A 22,239-nucleotide genomic window follows, 5' to 3' on the forward strand; every position below is an offset into this window, starting at 1 on the left:
GCCTCAGTTTTCTCAACTATAAAATGAGAATAACAGCCCCTACTACCTCCCTACAAAATTGCTGAGGATCAAATGAAATAATAATTGGAAATCATTTAGCATGGTGCCTGGCACATAGCAAATGCTATATAATTTTTTAACTATTGTTATTATTAAATTCCTATCATGTGCCAGGCATTGTGCTAAATGCTAGGAATACAAAAAAGAGCAAAAGACTATCTCTATCCCACAAAATAATCTAAAGTGGAAGTACTTATATTTTGTAGCATGAGATTCTATATTAATCAAAATCTTTGTTAAAAAAAATCATTTTCTGAAAATTTATTAGTTTCCTCCAATTTGTATAGCACACACCACTTGTATAGTTTTTGTGAGGACACAAGAGAAAAAAGAAAAATCCCAGACTTGAAAGATCTTGCTTTCTCCCAAACTGTAAAAATAAGAAATAGGAAAAGATTACATATATAATTAAACCTATCCCCACTCTCCCAACCCATAAAATGAAGCTCCTGGTAAGGAATTTTTAGATGGGTAGATTGTTACCTTTTCTGTCCTGGGGCCTTTAAAAGTTCAGTGAATAACAGAGGACCACATGATTTGTCTATGTCAGAGGCAAGGCTTGGAAGCCAGGGCTTACAAGACCAGCCCTTTCTATATGACATCCAAATGTATGTACATAATTAATGACAATGGGACTAGACCTGGGGTTCATTCAAGGGCATAGGAAACTCCCTTTAGCAGTGCTCACCCACATTAAAGAGCTAAAAAGAGAGGATATAGACCTGGGATTTCACTGATTTATGAACTTTTGGTTCAGTAAAGTCCCTCTGCTCAAGCAGACTGGCATCTTCTCTTCCAATATATAGTTACAGTGCTGCCCAGAGTTGAATACTCAGGGTCACACAACCAGTACATATCTGAGGTGGGATTTAAATCTAGTCTTTCTTAATTGAAGCGCAGTTTTCCATCCACAATGTCATACTGCCTCCAAAAACTAGATGAAAACACTATACATAGAGTAAGTAACTTCAGAGATTACAGTGTCCTTTCAACCAAGGAAGAATATAAGTAAAGTTGAGATCAACATTGAATAGTATAGACGCTGGGCACTACAGAGTAAATAGTCAGGAAGAATGAATGCTAGTGGGATTTGGTGATAAGAGCAGTCCTTGCCAACTATGGGGAAAGCAGTTTGAGTAGAATGTGGAGAGAGAAGCCAAATTGCAAATGTCTGAAGAGAGAGGCAAGTGAGGCAAGAGAAGCGGTAGAGAGATGAAGAGATTTTTTTTTTTTTTAAATAGAAAAGATCTCAAAAGGCATGCTTATAAAAGAGTGAAAGATAATCAAGAAGAGTAATAGAATAGTCATGGACTGGCCTATTAACATTATTTCTGAAAAAGAAAAACAAAACAAAACAAAACAAAGAATAGAATTGGTAAAGCAGAAACCATATACCCATTTAATGAAAGTGATTGTGTTGGCAAAGCACAGGATATTTAGAGAACAAGGCTGCAACAGCTTCAGATTTACTTGAAAAAAGCAGATTTTTAAAGTTGGGTGATAATAGGTTATATTCCCAATGTCTGAAGCTCTAAAAGGAAATTAATGTCATTGTCTGGAATGTCTTCTATCCATTTAGGTTGCTTTTTGATAATCCCTAAAAATCTATTAAAATCCCAATCTACTTTCTAAATAAAGTCTTTATACAATAATATCCCCTAAATGATCAATAATTGTGCTTTGTATTTTGCCAATATATTGACATAAAGTTACCTGGGGTGTGTCATCCCTCCAGAAGAGCAACAGTTAGTTACATGAAATCAGTGACCAGCTCCCATATATATTTTACATGTATCGGACTCACTCTTTTTCCTATTTGTTGTAATTAATCTAGCTCATGAGACAGAGAAGAAATTCCCAAGAAAGATTTTGATAATGAAAGTGATTCAGATTAGAAGAATAGGGCCTGGAACAGAGGAAATGGTTAATGAAACCAATATGCATGGGGAAAAATCTGAATAGCAGAGATTTCAAAAAGGGATTTTTAGAAGGTAAAGGGGCACAACACCAAGAATGAGAGAAATTCTATAAGTGTTCCATCAAGACGATTAATCCTTGTGAAAAATGTAACGAACAACAATGTGGGTTTTTCAAAGTTTCGTTACAACAGACGCTTGGATGGGATAGGAAAATGGTAATGGATAAACAAGGAAAACTATCAAATTCTTATTTGGCTTCTGTCTTCTTGATCTAAGAGGATTATTCTAAAACTAGGCAGGATAGAACAGAGACAAATCAAATCCAAACTAAATGAAGCCATGGTAGTAAGGGAACTCATAGTTCTCTTCCATGAGTTCTAATCACCTGTTACTAACAATTGCAATCAGGACCTTCGAAACAGAGTTTGTACAAGGAGCCGGTGAAGAAACAACGGCAATCTTTTTGCCAAACCATGGAGAATAGGAGAAGGATGCCAAGACAGAAAAATTCATGTGGTTTTTCAAAAAGATTGCTGAAAACTTTCAGACCAGTGATCCTGACATTCCAATCAAAATCTTAGGAAGGGACTATCAAAAGAACAATTTATAAGTACTCAGAGGAAGAAGATGGTCATCATTAGCAAGTGTGCCTTTGTCAATAAAGTTAATCCATGCCAACCTAACGTCCTTTTTTGGACAGGTTTACTAGCAGACTACAGACATAGGCATGCTACAGACACAGTATTGTTAGATTTCAGCAAGGTACATGACAAAGGCTCTTGTGATATTCTTATGAACAAGAAAAAGAGATTCAACTAGTTGTACGTAGAACTAACTGGTTGCCTGACTCAAAGAGTAGGATTAATATTTTTATTCAAGACTTGAAGACAGATGGCATGTCAATCAAATATGTTAATGATAGTTAAATGATTTAGGCTGCATTAATCAAAGCAGTGATTATAATGAGGAAAGGGAAAGTCTCTACTATAATCTGTCCAGGTCAGATCTTATCTCAAAATGTCAGATTGGGAATATCATATTTTAGAAGGGACATCAACAATTTGGAACACATCCAGAAGAGGTAAATGGTAAAGGCACTTAAAACCATGCCATGCGGACTGGTTAAAGGAATCAGAGATGTTTAACCCAGAGCTAAGAAAATCATAGTTTTTAAATACCTGTAGGTTTGTCATGAGGATGGATTAAAAGAATTCAACTTGACCACAGAGGAAAGAGGACTTTTTGTGCTGTTCTATTCAGATTTAAGATCACAGATTAATATAAAGGAACAACTGCATAACAAAGTAATCCTCAAATAGAATATAATCTTACTGGGGAAAGGAACATATATTCTGACATTAAATAAATATCCAACCTATATTTCAGATTTCCCATTTATCAGCCCAACCTTAAGTTAGGCATCAATGAGATGACTCCTAAGGTCCCTTCATATCCTAACCCTATGATTCCATTATTTCTGAGCACTCTCTCTGAGCACTAGGTTCTAGTATGCTTTCAAGATCTTAAGAATATGGCAGTTATTTGGGACCAATAAAGCTTGAAAAGAAAATAAGAGAGGCAGAGTACACTTGTTCAAAAGACTCATTCCTGCCCAATTTCTATGGAATAACACTATCTTGGTTTTAACTTGGAGGTGGTAAATAAGAAGAAATGGAAGAGAGCTAGTATAAAACTATACCAAAATGATAAATAGAACCTTTCATAAAGTGTTTTTGTTTTTTACTATACATAATAACATGACTGTAGTCAACATAGCTAATTATATTCTTTATGTACAAAATGCATGGAATATAAAAATAATTTCATAGGTGGAGGAAGAAAAGGAACAATCCTGAAGGAGGATCAAAAAAAGGCAATGGAAAGTAGTTCTTGAGTTGGATCTGAAGGATGCTAGGTGGAGGTAAGAAGGGAATACATTTCAGGCATGCAGACAGAGACACAAAGGTGGAATGAGGTATATGGGGTATTTAGCAAATAACACAGTTGGCTGGAAAACACATCAAAGGAAGGGAACAATGTGAAATTGGTCTGAAAATACAGTTTTAACCTGGATTGTGAAGAGACAGAAACACAGATGCCATCAGTGACCTAAGATTGCTAAGTAAAGGGATGGCATAGTCAAGCTTCTCTAAGCGGAAATGTTGAAGATACATTGGTTAGGAAAGAAGCTAGGGGCTCAATTGTAGATTGCTACAATGATCCAAGTTAATTAGTCTGGTGTCTGTTTGAACAGAGAGAAAGGCAGAGATGTGAGAAGTGATGTGGACAAAGAATTAACAGCACTGGGTAACTAATCAAACATGAGTAGGAAACAAGGGACAGTGAAGTATAGGATGATTCCAAGATTGTGAGCCTGGGTGACCAAACTGATTGTGGTATCCTCAAGAGAGTGGGTTTCACTGGGAAGATAATAAAGTCTTTCTTTCTTTTTTTTTTTGGGGGGGGGATGTTGAATTTATATCTATGGGAATTTAGGTAGAGATATTTAGGAGATAAATGGGTAATGCGGGAAAGGAATGAAAGAGATAAAGGCTAGAAATGTGAATTTATACTTAAGGTGACAACTAAATTCCATGGGAGTTTACTGTAATCAAAAGAGAGACATTAGTCCAGGTAGAAATTCTGGGCTACACCCAAGAAAAAAAGAACACAGATCACAGATGACAATGCTACAAAGAAAACTTGACAGCAGGGAAACAGATAGGGGAAAGCTCACTGAAGAATGAGTATCCAAAAGGCAGAAGTAGTCCAGAGTGCCACATGAGAAATCAAGAAAGATAATTGAGTAAAAGGCCATTGGATTTAGCAATAAAAGAGATTATTGGTAATCTGGAGAAAAGTTTGTAAACTTGCTTGATTGGGATTGCAAGAGGTTGGAAAGTATGAGGTGAGGATAAGGAAGCTTTTTGAGGACTTTATAGAGTGAAAGGAAAAAAGGATATAAAACAACAGTTTGAGGAAATGACAGGGTGAAGTAAAGATTTATTTTTAAGTCTGGCTATGTTTGTGGGAAATAAGGAAAAAGCCAGAGGATAAAAACTTGAAGGTCAGGAAGACAGAGGAGATGCAGAAGGGATAATTCCCAGAGCAGATAAAAGAATAAGGTTCAGAGCACAAGTCTTCAAATTGATTTTGGCAGAGAGAAAAAGCATCTTTCCCATCGATACTGTAACAAAAAAACATATAACAGGTAGGTTGCTGAGGTGGTCTGAGATATAGGATATGAGGAAAAAAGGAGTAACAGAAAATCTCAGTTTATTTGGCAAATTATGAAACAAAGAATAGGGAATAGTTTCAGGAGAGAAGAGAATGTTTGGGAAAAAATAGTGTGAGGAATATAACAGGTATTCAATCAGGGAAAAATAATGTATGAAAATAATATTATAATCTCTTTAACAAAGTTAATTTCTTAAATTACAAAATATAAGCAAAGTTTTAAAACGGCTAATAATTTCTTTCTTTCTTTTTGCTGAGGCTATTAGGATTAAGTGATTTGCCCAGGTCACACTGCTAGGAAGTATTAAGTGTTTGAGACCAGATTTGAACTGAAGTACTCCTGACTTCAGGGTTGATGCTCTATCCACTGTGTCACCTAGCTGCCCTATTTACTTCTTAAAGGAAACAAGAATCACTAAATGATAAACAGTCAAAGGCCATAAAGAGGAAATTTTCCAAGCAAGCCATATTCATATCTTTAAAATCATCCAAAATCACCAATAAATGGAAAAAGGAAATTAAAAAATAATGCTGGGGGGGTTCCCATATCATACCCATCAGATAGGCAAAGTTGACAAAAAGGAAAATATTGAAGGGATTGTGGGAAAATAGGTACATTAAAGTACTGTTGGTAGAACAGTGAACCAATGCATCCATTCTGGAAAGCAAGTAAAAACTACATCTCTACAATGTCTACACTGTGCATCCCCTTTGCTACAAAAATACCATTGCTATTTCCCTAAAAGATCAAATAAAGAGGACAAAGACTCATACACACAAAAATACTTATAAAAACAACCGTACTTCTTTTCCATTGTCCCTCTCCTTTATATTCTTTAGTAAAACACTCAGCACTCAGTATTCCATGTAACAGTTACTTATTAAAGGTACACTAAATTTTAAGTAATTTTGGAGGGTAGTTCACTTACGTGCATTATTCCCTTCAGGAGGTCGGTAAAAAGAAAGGCCCAATGATACTATGGCTGCAATTTCTAATATAATTAATGTAACATCTTGTAATGCTTCCCATACTAATTGAAGAAATGTTTTTGGCTTTTTGGGAGGTATAAAGTTCTTCCCAAACACTGCTTGCCTCCTCTCTATATCTGCAGGATTTCCACTTAAACCTGTTAAAAAAAAAGAAGAAGAAGAAGCAAACATGTATGTCAACAGTTGTGATATATGCTAGTTTAAAAAATTAATTTCATTTCTCTTATTTGTACCTCCTCAAATTCAAATTTATATGGCTCTATTAAAAATCATTTATCAATAACAGACCAAAGCAACAGCCACATAAATACCTGTAAGGAAAATTCTGACTATGTGATTCAAGAAAACTAAATATAAGCTTCTAGTTCATACTGAATTTTTCAGCATTTTTTTCTTTTGCACTTTCTATAATTGTCCAAACTAGAAGTAGTGGAGTCTAATGGATAAAAGGTGCCTTGGAGTAAGAAAGACCTTTTAAATAAAGGAAGATTTAAATAATCTTCTCTCTGACACTTACTAGCTGTGTTACAGGAGACAAGCTAGTTAACTTCTCAGGTTACTAAAGCAACTAAGACAGTTGCAACTAAATTACAGATGAATTAGAGATCTGTATTAATGAAAGGAGTTACCCCACCAGGAGCTGTCCACACCAATGGAATCACATGTCTGTACCAAAAACAGAAAGAAAAAGAAATTATCTAAGTAAAATCAACACAGCATATAGTGAATAAAGTGCCAGGACTGGAGTAGAGAATACCTATGTTCAAATCCTCTGACATGGCTTTCTAGTCCTGGGCACATCACTAAACCTCAATGTTTTAGGAATTCTCTAGGACTTATTCCCTATACAAAACCTAATAATTCCTTTCATTTGGGACTTAATTCAGAGAAGACTGTCTGTCAGCTACTGCAGCTTGGCTCATTATTGCTTAGTCCAGTTGGGGCTGGAGAAGCAGTAGAGAGTTAAACAATTATTCAGTCGGGCAATAAATGCGGGACAAAAATCTAAGAAGAGAAAGGAGGTTCTACAGCTCAGAATGCAGCAGCCTTTTTCTGATTTAACACATAGTCTGACTTTACAAGGAAAATGAAATTCCACTTAAAGATGTCTTTGCTGGCCACGTATTAAACATGGTCTGTATTATTGTTTTTGATCTTGCCATTATCAATATTAATTATTAACTAGCAGAGCATCAATATAGTATAATGCAAGTGGTATTGACAATTAATATAATTGTTTATATAAATTAACCTATTAACACATCATAATCACAAAAGTTGAGAATTATATCTTTATTACTTACTGAAAAGCTCTTGTGGATATTGTAAACTAGGAAAAAGGTACATAGAGAAATAGACCTGTGAGCAAGAATTTATGCCAGAGGCATGAAAGAAGAAAGAAGGAATCAGATACCACCCACGGTTGGAAATATACAGAGGTAAGAGCTGGCAGTTTACTCTTTAAAAAACAAGGCAAGTAAGCTAAAATAAAGATACATAATAACAGTTGAAGGGCTTAACCAAAGAAGAAACTATAGTATTTTTAAAAAATTCTAAGGAAATTAAACCAATTGTTTACTGTATAAGAAATTAAAAAAGAATTTTAGTTGCTACCAGACAAACTAGATTACACCTTCAGCTGAATGGCACTGAAAAGAAAAATTCAAGGACTCCTAAAACTTAACTGAGAAATCTTTAGTGTAATGTATGTCTTAAAAAGTGAAAACCACTGGCTAGAAAGAATGACTAGAAAGAATAGTGGTAGTTTTAGAGAAAGAAGAAAAAGAAATGAAGGATTTTAGAAAAGTGTTAAAAACTCATAAATAGAAGAGATAACTAACAAGGTGAGATACCAAACTAAGATCTGAACTTAAAAAACCAATAATTTTAAGAGCCAAATTCTCCTACAATCTGAGTTAATATAATAAAGCATGTTAAGTGATAGTAATATTAATGTTTATATTGCTAGAACTAAGACTACAAAATTGGCCACTTGTAATATATAATATATGCAAAATATTTTTAAAAACACTGGTGGAGTACATGGTTGACTATAAAATTAAGGACTGAAAACCAGCAAGGAAAGAAATGAAAATTCCATTCAAAATACTTATAAAATGCATATTTTTTCTTTTTGTTGGGTCAAGGGTGGTGTTCTATCTACTAAGAAACATCAAGAAACAAAGAGTTGCAAAACATTTTGGTTTTTTTAAACAAATAAAGATAGAACTAAGTCATGAGAGAAATATTAATTGCTCAAGGGCAGTTCCAGTCAATATGACAAAGGCTATACTAACTGGATTAATTTACTTAAGCCATACCAATCAAATTATCAAAGGATTACATCAGAAGGCTAGCAAAGTAACAAAATTCAACCATAAGGACAAAAAGATTAATATCAAGTAATGTGGAGGATGGGGAAGATGACAAAGATCTAGTAAAAGCAGATCTCAACACTACAAAGAAGTAATCATCAAAACTATTTGACACTGGTGAAAAAAAGAAATAGATCAGTGGAATTGATACACACTATAAAAAAAGGAAAAAAGAAAAAATAGGAGCATAATTTTTAATAAACGTAAAGATACCAGTTAAGCATCACCTATACAGAGGTAGCTAAACAGAGAGAGAGTCCATCAAATACAAAGTCTAGAATACCCAAGTTAAAATGCTCCCTTAAACCATTACTGTGTGACCCTAGGCAAGTCAATGAAGCTCTCTTCCATCTCCATTTCCTCTGTAAAATGGGGACCTAATAACAGCTACCACACAGTGTTTTTATAACGATCAAGTCAAACTGTAAAATGCTTTGCAAATCTCAAAATTCTATATAAATGCTAGCAATCATTACTTTTAATTATCATTTGACATTTGTTGGGAAACTGGAAAGTAATTTAATATAAATTAGATAAAGTAATTTCAAACTATGCTCCCTGAGTAAGAAAACTGTGCATATCTTTGACTGAGGGATACAAACACTAGGTGATTTTATCAGCTCCTATGATTCTCAATTCTATTCCTATGATTTCTATTCTACTGTAAACTCTCAGGTGACTGTCAGTCTCATTTGTCCAACTGCTCTTTAGAGATCTTGAATGAGATGTCCAGTAGACACTCTAAACTCATCCAAAACAGACCTATTATCTTTCCCCCAACCCGTTCCCATTTTCTACTTTCCCTGTTAGCGAAAAGGGCAACACCATCCTCCCAGTCCATCAGGCTTATAATCTCAGAGACATCCTGGACTTCACAGTTTCTTTCACCCTCCTCTTCCCCACCATCAAATCTGTTGCTAAGCTCTGTTGATTTAACCTTCACAACATCTCTCAAACAAACTTTTTTCTCTCCTCTGACACTACCACCACTCTAGTGTAGACCTGACCTTCATCATCTCACACCCTGTACTGCAACAGCATGCTGGAGTGTGGTGAGGGTCTGCCTGCTTCAAGTCCACCCCCTTCAGTCATTCCTCCATTCAGCCTCCAAAGTGATTTAGCATTCAAAGCCAGCTAACTTAGAAGCTTCCCAACCTTTCCAATTTTTTTCCCCACCTTACTCTTGGACATGTCTTCTTTATTCCAGAGACACTGGCCCACTGGACTATCCCACAAACAAAACACTCTTAACTCCAAACATTTTCTCTAACCACTGAAATCCCCACCTGCCAGGAATGCACTCCTTCCTCATACCCATTACTGGTTCACTTGGTTTCCTTGAATATGCCCAACACTTCTGAATTCCAGGTCCCTGCCTTCTCTTGTTTACTCTATATATACCTCAATCAACATCTACCATGTGTTCATTGTCTCCCTCATAGGATGGTGAGCTCCTTGAGAGCAGGAACTGTCATTTTCCTTTCTTGTTATCCCCAATGATAAGCACAGAGTTTGGCATATAGTGGGTGCTTAATAAATGTTTATTGACTGATTGCATAATATCAAAGAGATCAAGAAAAGAGGAAAAGGCTCTATTTCTACAACATTTATAGCAACTTTTTGTATTGCAAAAATGAAAAATTAAGAAGTTGTATTCATCTTTTTGGGAATGAGTGTGTAAATTAGGAATATATGAATGCACTGTAGAAAAAATAATCAAAGGAACAATTTCTGGGAAACTTGGGAAAACTAATATTAACAAAAGTTTTTCCTCTTAATTCTGAAACCTACTCTTCTAACATCATGAGTTCTTGTCAGGCTATGCCCTGTATCTTCTCAAATAAGAAATCCTAAAATATATTTACTATTCATGAGATCTGATAGTTAGCATTTATAAAGAGCTTTAAGGGTTGTGAAACACTTTACATGTTAATTTGTTCGAGTAGGTAATATTATCTTCATTTTAAAAATGGGGAAACTGAGATGAGAAGTTAAGTGGCTTGTTTTGAAGTGGGGCATTTGAACTCAGGTCTTCCTGAAAGATCTGGCAGATGGGCATATTCAAGGAAGACCAGGAGAAGTAAGAGCTGATTAAGGAGGGCCAGCTGTTCTGATGCCAACTTCCTAAAATGGAGAATGGAATTCTCAAACAAGTCGGAAAAACACAACTTATAACTACTATTTTTTTACTAAAATCCAGAATAGGCCTCTAAAGGCCAGTCAGTCAGCATTTAAACACTTTTTATGACTGTACCAGGCACTATACAACACATAGGGATATAAAGAATAGCACTATCAGCCACTGCTGCCCACAAAATGCCACAAATGTGTATATATAATAAACAATACAGTATCAGTGGAAAGCACCAGAGGAGGTTGAAAAAGGTCAGCAGGAAATCTCAAGAAGGTAGATGAGCAGTATTGAAGGAAGTCAGGGAAGTTGTGAGTCAGAAGTAAGGGGAGAAAGCATTTTGGACATGGAGGACAACCAGTGAATAGGTATAAATTTAGGAGATGGAATTCTTTGCAAGCATCCCAAGTAAGCCAATGTAGCTTAAAGTGTTGGAATGGAATGAAGTATAAGAAGATAGGAGGGATAGGAAGGGTTTTATATAGTTGATACTAGAAGTAATAGGGAAGCACAGGAGTTTAGAAGGGCTAACTTGATAAGATCAGAGTTGCATTTTAGGAAAAGACGTCTGGCACCTGAGATGATGAAGGCCTGCCCCAGTGTGGCTGATAGACCAGTGAGAATTGGGGAGGGTGTCTTTATTTTCATGTTTTGTACTGTATGACTAAAATTCCTACTGGATAGTAAACACCAGAGTGTACTAACAGAGTAAAAGGTACCTTTACTGCATAGCAATTTACCACCATGGAATGTGAAATCTTAGCACACTATTTCTCACAATGCACTATATACACTACTGGTACAAGGGCCTATTTGCCCCTCTTCACACATGATTCAGGCCTCCACTGCTCAAATTATTCCCCCATAGTCTTTAACTTCCAGCAAAAGTATCCTCCACAAAAGCTAAAAGTACTCACTCATCCTGTCAAATTTATACATTTACATACTTATGTCTTGTGTTTACCCACAGGAGTCTTTAAACTCCTCTTGGGCAGAAATAGTAATTTATTTCTTTGTATCATCTTCAATACTGAGGAGGTAGGGGAGATAAAACCAAATTATAGTACATGGGCATTTAATATTTGTTGAATGGATAATTACAATCATGACCTTTAAAATATACTTCAGTACAAAAGATAAAAGTATGATCTATTTCAAGATCTTATTCTAAACAAATAGATTCATATAGGCTTTTAAAAAAGTTATGATGATTTAGAAACATTATGTCTGGCTCCAATCACAGCATAAAGTAACAAATAATGCCACTTAATTTGGCACTGGGCTACTGAAAATCAGACCTGAAGTAAAATGTACATTTAACTAGATGATTTCCAAAGTCCCTTTCAGACATAAAATATTATATTTCAGAGTATAGCCTAATGCAAACCCATATCTGCTGTCTTTCCATAGTTTTAAAAAGTTTTTTTTTAAATTTCATGGTGCACACTGAAACTTGTGCATGTTCATCAAAAATTAGCCTTATATTTTATTAGCAGACCATAAGTGTATATGCGTTGCTATTTACAACGCATATACAGTGTTGGAAATATATACTTCCAACTAAAATGAAGAATGTGGGGAGTTGGAAATTATTGACCATTAAATTTTTTGACTACCAAAACTAGCCTGAGCCTAAAATACAGATAACAATCCATATTCAGTCAAAATAGTTACAAGAGAGTCAATTTCTTTTGAAACAAGGTCCTGCAAGAAATGTTCTCACCAAATTCTAAACCACAGTGGCAGTGGAAGGTTTATTTAGATGCTCAGAGCTCAAGTGCTTTGAGCTAAGCTAAGTGTCACCTTAAATTTCAAATTCTTTATACATCATTTACTGTCTTCCTATACCTAGAGTTGCCCTGGCTCTCTGGATAAGCCTTCCTGATAATGTGACTGGCTGGAAGCATGTTCCTAACCATACAGTTCTGTTTTACTTGCTTAGTTGTGGATAAACAACACTTTCCTGGCTAGTTTACATTAGTTATCTTAAAGTCACTCTGAACTTTATAGTAGCCCAGAGTGGCTACTACCTTTAGAAACATGCATTTAAAACTATTTACTTTGAATTTTAATCTCAAAGATAATTTAACGCACTATCACGGTGACAAATTTCGTATTTCTGATTATTTTTGCTTTAAATTTTAAATCATAGAAATTAGAAGGAAGAGAACACTATGTCAAGCATTGCAAATAATCAAAAGATCAAATAGACCTTTTAGAAAGCCAATACCACTTTCAATTACAGTCACACTACTAAGCAGACTTGCTTTGAAAGAGTATTGATTAAGAAAAATATTTATTTTCAGTTTAACATAAAAGTATTTTTCTTGAAGCTGGAGGAAATGACTTACTGTAGAGATATTTGGGGCCTATTTACATCAGAAGAGAATGAATCTCAGAATTATACACAAGATTTTTTAAATGAATAATACATTTTAATCTTTCAGGAAATCCTAGTGTAACTATATATACATACATATAAGTGTGTGTGCATTTAGTGACAAAACAGATGAAAACTGCAAATGCTTGCTTGACAATCAAAATGATTACAGAAAACAATTTAGGAAAAAAATGGAAAAACTTTTCTTTACCCTACAGACACTAGCAACTGTTATCTTCAGGTGATACATTAAAAGAAATGTGATAGTACTTTTTAAAGTAAGAGGATCAAATTCTTAAGCTAAGTAATTAATCTAAAAGTAGAACTGTACTGATTTTTATTCTTATTAAATTTAGGAAGTAACTGAGATACAGAATTTCTAGATAGCTTCACAGATATCTCTGGCAATTTTACAAATTAAAAAAAAAACTAATGAAAAAATCAAATCTATTAAAACAAAGACATGTTAGAAACAAATGGCAATGTTCAAGCATTAGAAGACTGATTAATTAAAATTTGATGAATAATTCACTGATAGACACAAGACCATTTTAAGTTGAATTTGGGTGTGTTGCTGCAAATTAATGTAATTCTCTTAAAACCAAAATCTTAGGGGCAGCTAGGTGGTACAATGAATAGATAACTAGGCCTGAAGTCAGGAGGACCCGAGTTCAAATTTGGCCTCAGATCACTCAATACTTCTTAGCTGTGTGATCCTGAGCAAGTCACTTAAACCCAAAAACCTCAGCAAAAAAACAAATAAAAAAACTCCTAAGATTCTGTTATTGAAGTTTTGAAAAAAGGCTACAATCCTATACAACTTTAAACTTTAACTTTAAAAACTTAAAAAAAAAAAAAAAAGCAACTTCCAATAGTCCAGTTGTAGTTAAGCTTATTCAGTTATAATATTCTTTAGATTAAAAAGCAATACAGTACTAATTTGACATAGGACATTACAATGTAAGTATGATGTTAATTTGGTCATTTTGAAGATAAAAACAGGACTATGGATCCTACCATTTGTAAGGACTCTGACACACACACAAAAAAATCCAGTTCCCCTCCTTATTGAACATTTCTTGAAGTGTTCAAGGCCTAGTTCTCACTTTTGTGATATTACATAAAGCAATGTGAACACCTAAAATGCTATACCAGTCAGTCACAAGCATTTATTAAATGCTTACTATGTGTCAGACACTGTGCTAAATGTTTGTGATATAAAGAAAGACAAAACCAGGGTTTCCACTTGTAGGCAATTCCCATTCTAGTGGGAGAACATCCAAATAACTATGTATATACAGGATACATAAAGTATAAATGGAAAAAATCTCAAAAGGGAGAGGATTAGGAGTCATGGAGCAGGAAAAAGCTTTTGCAATAAGTGGGATATGAGCCAGATGTTAAACAGAAATTTCCTATTATTCTCCTAATGGACTAGAAGCTCTACATGGGTAAAGACTTCTGTGAAATATCCAGGTCTTAGCTTAGGATCTGGCATCTAGTAAGTGTTTAATAAATGTTTGTTTTTCTTAGCTACCAAGATTCTATAGAGGCAGACAAATTGTAAAAATATATACAAAATACATTCACAGTAACTCAAAAGATGGGGGTGGAGATGGGGTAAAACCTCATGTGAAGTTGTTCTCTGCCAAATCCCACTTCTCCATTGAAACTTCTTGCTGAACATTGCTATTTGGCTGATTCATAAGCATCTCAAATTTCACACATATACAAACAAAGAACTTTGATTGAGGGCTTCAGCACCTTTCCATCCCTTGGTTTCAGGACTTTGGGGTTATCCTCATCCCATATATTGTCAAAGATCGCTAAATATTCTCAACTTTATCTCTGTTAATAAATCTTGCACCTATATTCTTCTGTCTCTTTACTCACACAAAATTATAAACCTAGTTTAGATCCTTATTACATCTCCTATGGAACAAATTGTCAAACTATATCGATATTACAAGTCTGGCAATATTATCGCTATGCTCCAAAAATGTCAGTGATTCCTTACTGCATAAAAAACAAAAAAAGACGGATAGAAAGAATTCCTCAGTTTGGCATTTAAACTCCTTTACGACCTTGCTTCAACTTCTCTTTCTAGACTGTTTTCATTCTACACTCAAATCAAACTGAACTCACAGATCCATGACTCGTCTCTATGTTCTAGAGAAGACTATCCCCATGAATGGAAACTTTTTTTACTTCTCTACATTATCCAATCCTTTACTTCACTTAAAACTCTTTTCCTCTCATGTTTGAACTCTTATTTAAGGTTTTTCCTGATTTCCAAAAACTGCTCTCTCCTGAGTCCCTTAAATTACTTTTCATCTGATATACATATAGGTTTTTCCTCAGTAGAACATAAACTCCTAGAGATAAGAGTATGTACCACTAGCACCAGACTGGGAAGTCATTGCTTGATAAAAGCCTGCTGAATTAGCTGAATAGAGAGACAAGGAGCAAGAGGCAAAGAAGAGATCAAGATAATGAAGATGGACAATAGTATCCAGTGCTCTTACCTTTTATGTTTATACCTTTGAGCTCATCTCTGACTCTTCTTCCATTTATTTAATGGTGAATAATGTTTAATACACAAATAAAGTTGTCAAAATTATGGAGATTTGGGAGGGAGGAGAAAGCTTATTTTAAGGCCTACTGAATTTGAGTTGATGATGAAAAATCTGAGCTGAGATATTTTTAGTTGGGTACCAGAAGGAATATCTGGGAAGCAGTAAGTCTTTTTCAAATGGTGCACAGCTGAATAAAGATGAGGACTTAAAACAACAACCGAATAAACAAACCCAAATCCTCAACTTAAAAAAACCACAGGATCACAGGTGTAGCACAAAAAGGCACCCACCCTAGGATTGAAACCCAGAGCTTCTGAGAAAGAAGCTAGTGACCTTTCCAAATTGCTATGCTAATTGTGAAGTGAACACTGGTGATTTCTGAGAAAAGCAGGATATTCTAGGATTGTTAATTTAAATCATTATTTCCAATGCATGATGATAATGAACATAGAAGATGGGTATGATTTCTAGCTCTCCAACTTCCTAGCTGTATGAACTTATACAAATCCTTTAATGCTTCTATACCTCATCTCCTTTATTTGCAGAATGAAAAGGATGGGCTATATGATTCTGATGGTCCTAAGAAGCTTAAAGATGGGTTAAAAACCCATCACATTGGGCTGTGAAAGCAGGGGAAATTAGAGAAACTTCAAAAAGTGCAGGTGAATAGTAAATTGTAAAGGAATGAGAAAAAGATGGGATGAGTATAGACAACTTCTTCATTTAATCTGGTTATAAAGAAGAGTGAGATGAGTTTTGTTTGATGAAATAAAAAACAGAAAACTTTTTCTTTTATAGAATAATTCAACATATCAAGGAGATAGGAAGGATTGGATATATTTATAAATAGATGAGAAGTGTGTAGACTGAAGATGTATGTGAGAAACAATTACTGTCAAGAAGATAGGAAATATGAAATCAAAGGGACAAGTTGAAGAAAGGCTGAGGATTGAAAAATATTTCCTGATACTGCAACAAAGAATAGATGACTAAGCTTTTAAAAAAAGTTTCAAAGTATGGAAAAGAGAAGTTAATAGAGCTTTTATCAAATGCTCTAAATCTTTTCCAATGTCTTCTTTAAGACCGAAATATGGATTTTGAAGACCATTACTTCAAAAACAATTCTTCCATGTAAGACATTTAATAAAATAAATATAAGTAATAATGATATTCTACAGAGTAACCAGAAGTCTTTCAAAAGTCTTTCTGTGTGAATTATCCAACCATGCTTTCCCTAAAGTAAGTTTTTACTAATCATAATGGTTGAATTAATTTTATAACATTTTTTTCTAAAATTTAAATATTATTTTCTGTTTATTATAAATAACAGTGACAGGTAGTGAAACCAGCATGTGAAACCCCAAATATGTTTAGTATAAACCCTACTTTGGAGGTTATTTTTATAAAACTGGTGAAGAAAGATAATATACCTTCATTTACAAAATGCACATAATATATCAGCAATGGCTATACATATCAAGTTTTTGTAAAGAAATTACTTTGTAAACTGTGGTCAAAAATTGTAAATAGTTATTGTTCCAATGATTTAAAAAAAACAAAAAACAAAATTTCATATTTTCTATTACATTAAGTTGTGATCAACAAGTGTCCATTTATCATGACTTAGTATTTATTATTATTATACTTACTATTTCTCCTACTTTAATGTGATTATTTTGCTATTTTCAAATATCTTATTTTTAACTCAAAAGAAATAGCTGTTAGGACTTTATGTTAAGTCATTGCCATACCCCATTTAATTTCCTTCAGAAATGGATGAATTTTATCCTCAAAGCGTAGATTAAGCCTAGTGTAACCCCATACCTAAAAATAGCTTATCCAGCTGCTGATAACATTAACACTATTTTATCTTTTCAGGCATCAAGAAAAATGAAAGCTTATTTCTAATGAAACCTTCAGCTGTCTTGACTACTGATAGCTAGCCCAAAACTAAAATTTATAAAGCAGTTTTGTAATTAAGAGTAAATGTATAAACAAAAGATATTAATAAAAAAATTTAAATCAATAGTAATATTTGTAACTGTTTAAAAAGGTTTGTGAAGTGCTTTATAAATCATTTGATTCTTACAACTACCTAGGAGGTAGATGCTATTATCCCCATTTTACAGAGGAGGAAAATTGTGGCATGAAGAGATTAAAAGACTTGCCCAAGGTCACACAGCTAGAAAGTTTCTGGGGCTGCATTTGAACTCAGGTTTTCTTGACTACAGGCCCAGCACTCTCTCCATTGTACCTAGCTACATTAAAAATACATACAAAATGACAACAAAATATAAAAATGTATGTGGGAATAATCTTTCATATATGGAATACACAAATGCAAAATAGAATTTTAAGATATATTACAACAATAATCAAATGATTCTAACCTTGTTGAATGATTACATTATTCCTTGGGTTATGCAAACATTTATTATTCACCAAAAAAATGTATGAATTTATGAATCAAAGACAAAACATTGCTTTTGTAGAAAAGACTAATCAAAAAAGTTAAAATAAAAATCTTACCTTCATTGGGAGAGGTTTTCAACTTTGTACAAATTCCATACACATCTCCATAACTTTCTTGTATTTTACGTAATGCATCTGTGGACCTGAGCTCCATGAGAGCCCGGAGCTCAGCAAGTGTAATTCCAAAATCTCCATCATGATTAGCTTCTTTCAAAGAGTTTTTCACACCACTGTATGCAACAGAGTTGTTGGCCATATCGCCCATTACAGGAATAATCTTTATTATGAGGAAACTGTTTCCAAAAAGAATAAATTTCTTTCACTTGATATATTTCCAAGATGAAAATCGTTTAAATATGAAAATCATCCTCAAAATAGACACTCATCATGTGAATTTGTAAAGTAGCATCAGCAGCAATGTTTTCCATGGAGGTCTCTTGAACTTTGGTCCATGGCTAGTTTCTTTTCTCCACCTTAATCATAAGAGATGTATAATCTGAAAAATAAAAGATTTAAAATCATTAATAAAAGCATTTTCAAGTAAAGTAAAAGTTAGCAACTTTCAAGGGTCATGTTAAGTAAAAGATAAATGTGGGTAACTTATATTGTGCATATCACCCCCTCCCCACAATCAGCTGTTTAGTTTCACAATCTATTAATATACAAATGAAACACTGCTTTAAATCACTAATAAGAGAAAAGTGAATGGAAACTAAGGTTTACTTCACAACCAATAAATTGGTAAGGATAAAAAAAAAAGATGGGAGCTATCACTGTTGGATGGGTTTTGGAAAAATAAGCACACTGATGTACTGCTGGGAGAGCTTTGAATTGTTGGTCCTACTATTCAAGAAAACAATCTGGAATTATTATGCTAAGATAACGATTAATTATGCTAAGATAACGATAACATCTATATGTTTTCACCAAGAAATTCCACTGCTGAGCATATATTTAAAAAAAAAAATTAAAAAAAAAAAACCAAAAACAAAAACAGGTGTCATATGCTTCCAAAATATCCATGACAACATATTTTTTTAAGGAGACAAAAAAGTTATAAAGATGTCCACCGGTGAATGGTTAACCAAAATGTGGTACAGGAATGTAAGAAAATATACAGTATAGATTGAATAATGATTACGAATCTTGAATATCTACCAAATGATACCAAAGGAACTAGAACCAGGAAATAACATATTGACTAACAAAGTACAACAACAAAATAGAAAGCTATGATTATAATGACCCAGTGATAGAGAACAAGTGATCATTAACCTCAATAAATCCTTTACCAACTAGAAGAAAAGGAAGCAAAACTGGACAAAATGGAAAAGAACAGCTGTAAAATAAGAGTCAGTTTAGGCTTATATAAACGAGTTTGTTTTGGAGTTAGAAAAATGAGATTGGAGTTCAGGAGAGCTATTTGGGAGTCATATGCATCACTGTGAAAATTAATTCAATTCATTAAAAGCAAACAATATGGAGAAAAGAGAAATGGGCTCAGGCCAGTCTTGGAGAACAGTTGTAAAGCTAAATAATTGATTCATCTAAGGAGACAAAAGACAAAAGAATCAAAGAAGTAAAGTATAGCCAGGAGGAATTGGCAATCAAATCTAACTCTACAAAATTGAATGTAATTATAATATTTTAAAATTTTACAATAAAACACAATATTTATTGACATCAAAATTCATGGAAACATGAATTTAGTCTCAGAGGTAAAACACAGAATTTTACATGTTATGTTTACTGGGCAAATACTTACCTATGGTAAGTATGGTAAGTCAGAAACACTATTCATCTTTTGCATTTCTATGGTAAAAAGCACATAGTACCACAGAATCTTGAAGTAGGGAGAGGCCTCAGGGGGGCTATTTTGTCCAAAACATAATCCAGCAAGAAACACAACTACTAAGAAGTAATTATCAAATCTTTGCTTGAAAGACCTGCAGTAAAGGGAAACTGCTATTTCCAAAAGAAATCAATTCCATCTTTGGAGAGCTCATCAAATTTGGCTAAGCTTTAATTTACCTAGTTTCAATTTGCCTCTGCAAATTCTATTCACTGCCTCTAGATCTAAATTCAGTGAACCAAACAGAAAGTTTAATCCTTCTGCAAGAAAGAACTCCAACTACTTGGAATTTAGTCCCACAAAATCCCAAGTGTCTTCAACTAAACTCAACCAGCATGTTCTTGAAGTCTTTTTTCCTGCTACTTTTTCTTCTCCAGTTTGCTAATGTTTTCCTTAAAATATAGTGCCCAGAGCTGAATGGATCACTGCAAATGTACATCTCTGACTACTTTAACACATTCTTGACATTAGATTAAGCATATAGTCTCTCTTCTTTCTCTTTCCTGATAATTTCCATATTCCCCCCATCTTGTTTCTAAGGTAGCTTTATTTTTAATAGCCTTTTCTTTTCAATCTATTGTATTTGAAAAAAAAAAAAAAACAGTAAGAAAAAAAGAAAAAGAATACAAAATAAAATAAAGCAAAACAACAGTCATGTGCCCAGCAGAACATCAAGGATTCAAAATATATAACAACAAATTATCAGACCAAAAAAGTATATGTATATGTATTAGTCCATTTTTTCTTTACTTCCTTATAAATTGTTCTTTTCTTCTATGCTGCACAACTTATTTATTTTATTTTTTTCCTTTTATCCTCCCCCAAGCCCAAGCAAGCTGCAGTTAAGATATAATTATGTATGCATATGTGGATATGCACATACATACACAACTCACACATACACCCCACATTTTTCCTATCCCTGCTGACTCTAAATTCTGCTCCATTCCTCCCCCTTTATTTCTTCATAGATTTTGGAGGGTGCTATACCTTCATACTATATATATGTAGTGTTGCCTGTTGAATCCATTCCTGTTGTGAGTAGTTTTTCAGAACTATGTTCTGTGTCTATTCTTCTTCTGCACCTCATTTCTATAACATGATTACTATTTTTACCTTAAATACCTATCTTTCTGTTGATTATTGATGTGGATCTTAAACATATGTTTTCCATGTTAAAAAATAAATAATTTTGTCCATGTTTAAACAGTTTGTCCATGTTGAGTTCCTTAAAATTGATCTTTGATATTGGCTTTTATGTTAAATTTTCTGTTAAGTTCGGGTTTGATTGACAGCACAATGTTGACTTAAAAAGAATGCTGTTGTGCCATTAACTATCTACTGCAAACTCCTGGTCAATTCTGTCATGACAATGGGTAGAATCCTAGATTGTTTCTGAAAGGGAAACATTGAAATCTAGCAGAAAGTCTTGCAGAAATTCTCAAGAGTTTTAACTTGTCATATGGTCTTTCATAGATTAAATGTGGACCAGAAATTACATCTTCATACTTGTTAGAATACAAGCTGTGACTGTTAGGTGCCATTGAAAATAAATTCAATATAGGTATTACCTGAATGGAGGAAATACGGGAAAACTAGAATCAGAAATGCCACTAAAGAAGCTATTACAACAGTATGAACCTTCAAAATTCAGGTCGAGTTTTTAATACCTATCCAGATCTTCCGCAACTGCTACTATACTTCCCACTAAAATCTTCTATTATTGTATACACTTACCCTTCTCTTCCCTCTGGAATTATAATTCAAATTCTCAGATGTTAGGACTTATTTTGGTTTTAAGTTCCACAACCTTGAAGACTAAGCCACAATGCTTTAGTTGCCTTCTTGACCTGAAAGATCCTACGATCTCTGTGTCTCTCTTATTAATGAGTTCTTCCTAGGTCCTCCATTTTGAAGAGGTGGCTACCCAGGTCAGTCACGTTGCCTCATTTATTCCTTTCCACATTCCATTTCAAAAACTTCACATATTACTATTTTCCCCACCTCTAGATAACTGTTTCCCTTTATATATGGTCTTCCCATTAGAATATAAAGTTTTTGAGGCCAGGGACTTTCTTTTTATTTGTATTCCTGGAGCTGAGCACAGAGTCAGCTTACACAAAAGAAGCAGAAATAATAGGATATTTGTATAGCGGATTGGTAAGCAAAGAAGATTCCCAAGTTAAAAATTTAATGACTGAGACAATAGTGTCAAAAGAAAAAAGTTAAAATTCCTGCAGTCTCTTC

At 34.0% G+C, this 22,239-nt stretch overlaps 1 protein-coding gene across 4 annotated transcripts in view; it reads right to left on the bottom strand.

Moving 5' to 3' along the window:
• ATP2B1 (ATPase plasma membrane Ca2+ transporting 1) overlaps positions 1-22,239 on the bottom strand; it is a 128,325-nt gene that overhangs the window by 43,760 nt on the left and 62,326 nt on the right. For all 4 annotated transcript variants that reach the window (XM_031937740.1, XM_031937739.1, XM_031937741.1 and 1 more), the window contains 2 exons: positions 18,198-18,636; positions 6,146-6,343 (listed from right to left, as the gene is read on the bottom strand). In XM_031937740.1, the coding sequence (XP_031793600.1) occupies positions 6,146-6,343; positions 18,198-18,405 (406 nt within the window). In that variant the 5' untranslated portion in view covers positions 18,406-18,636. Of the gene's footprint in view, positions 1-6,145; positions 6,344-18,197; positions 18,637-22,239 lie in introns of those variants that run through there.

The sequence above is a fragment of the Sarcophilus harrisii genome, chromosome 5, assembly GCF_902635505.1.
Source record: "Sarcophilus harrisii chromosome 5, mSarHar1.11, whole genome shotgun sequence".
NCBI lineage: Eukaryota > Metazoa > Chordata > Mammalia > Dasyuromorphia > Dasyuridae > Sarcophilus > Sarcophilus harrisii.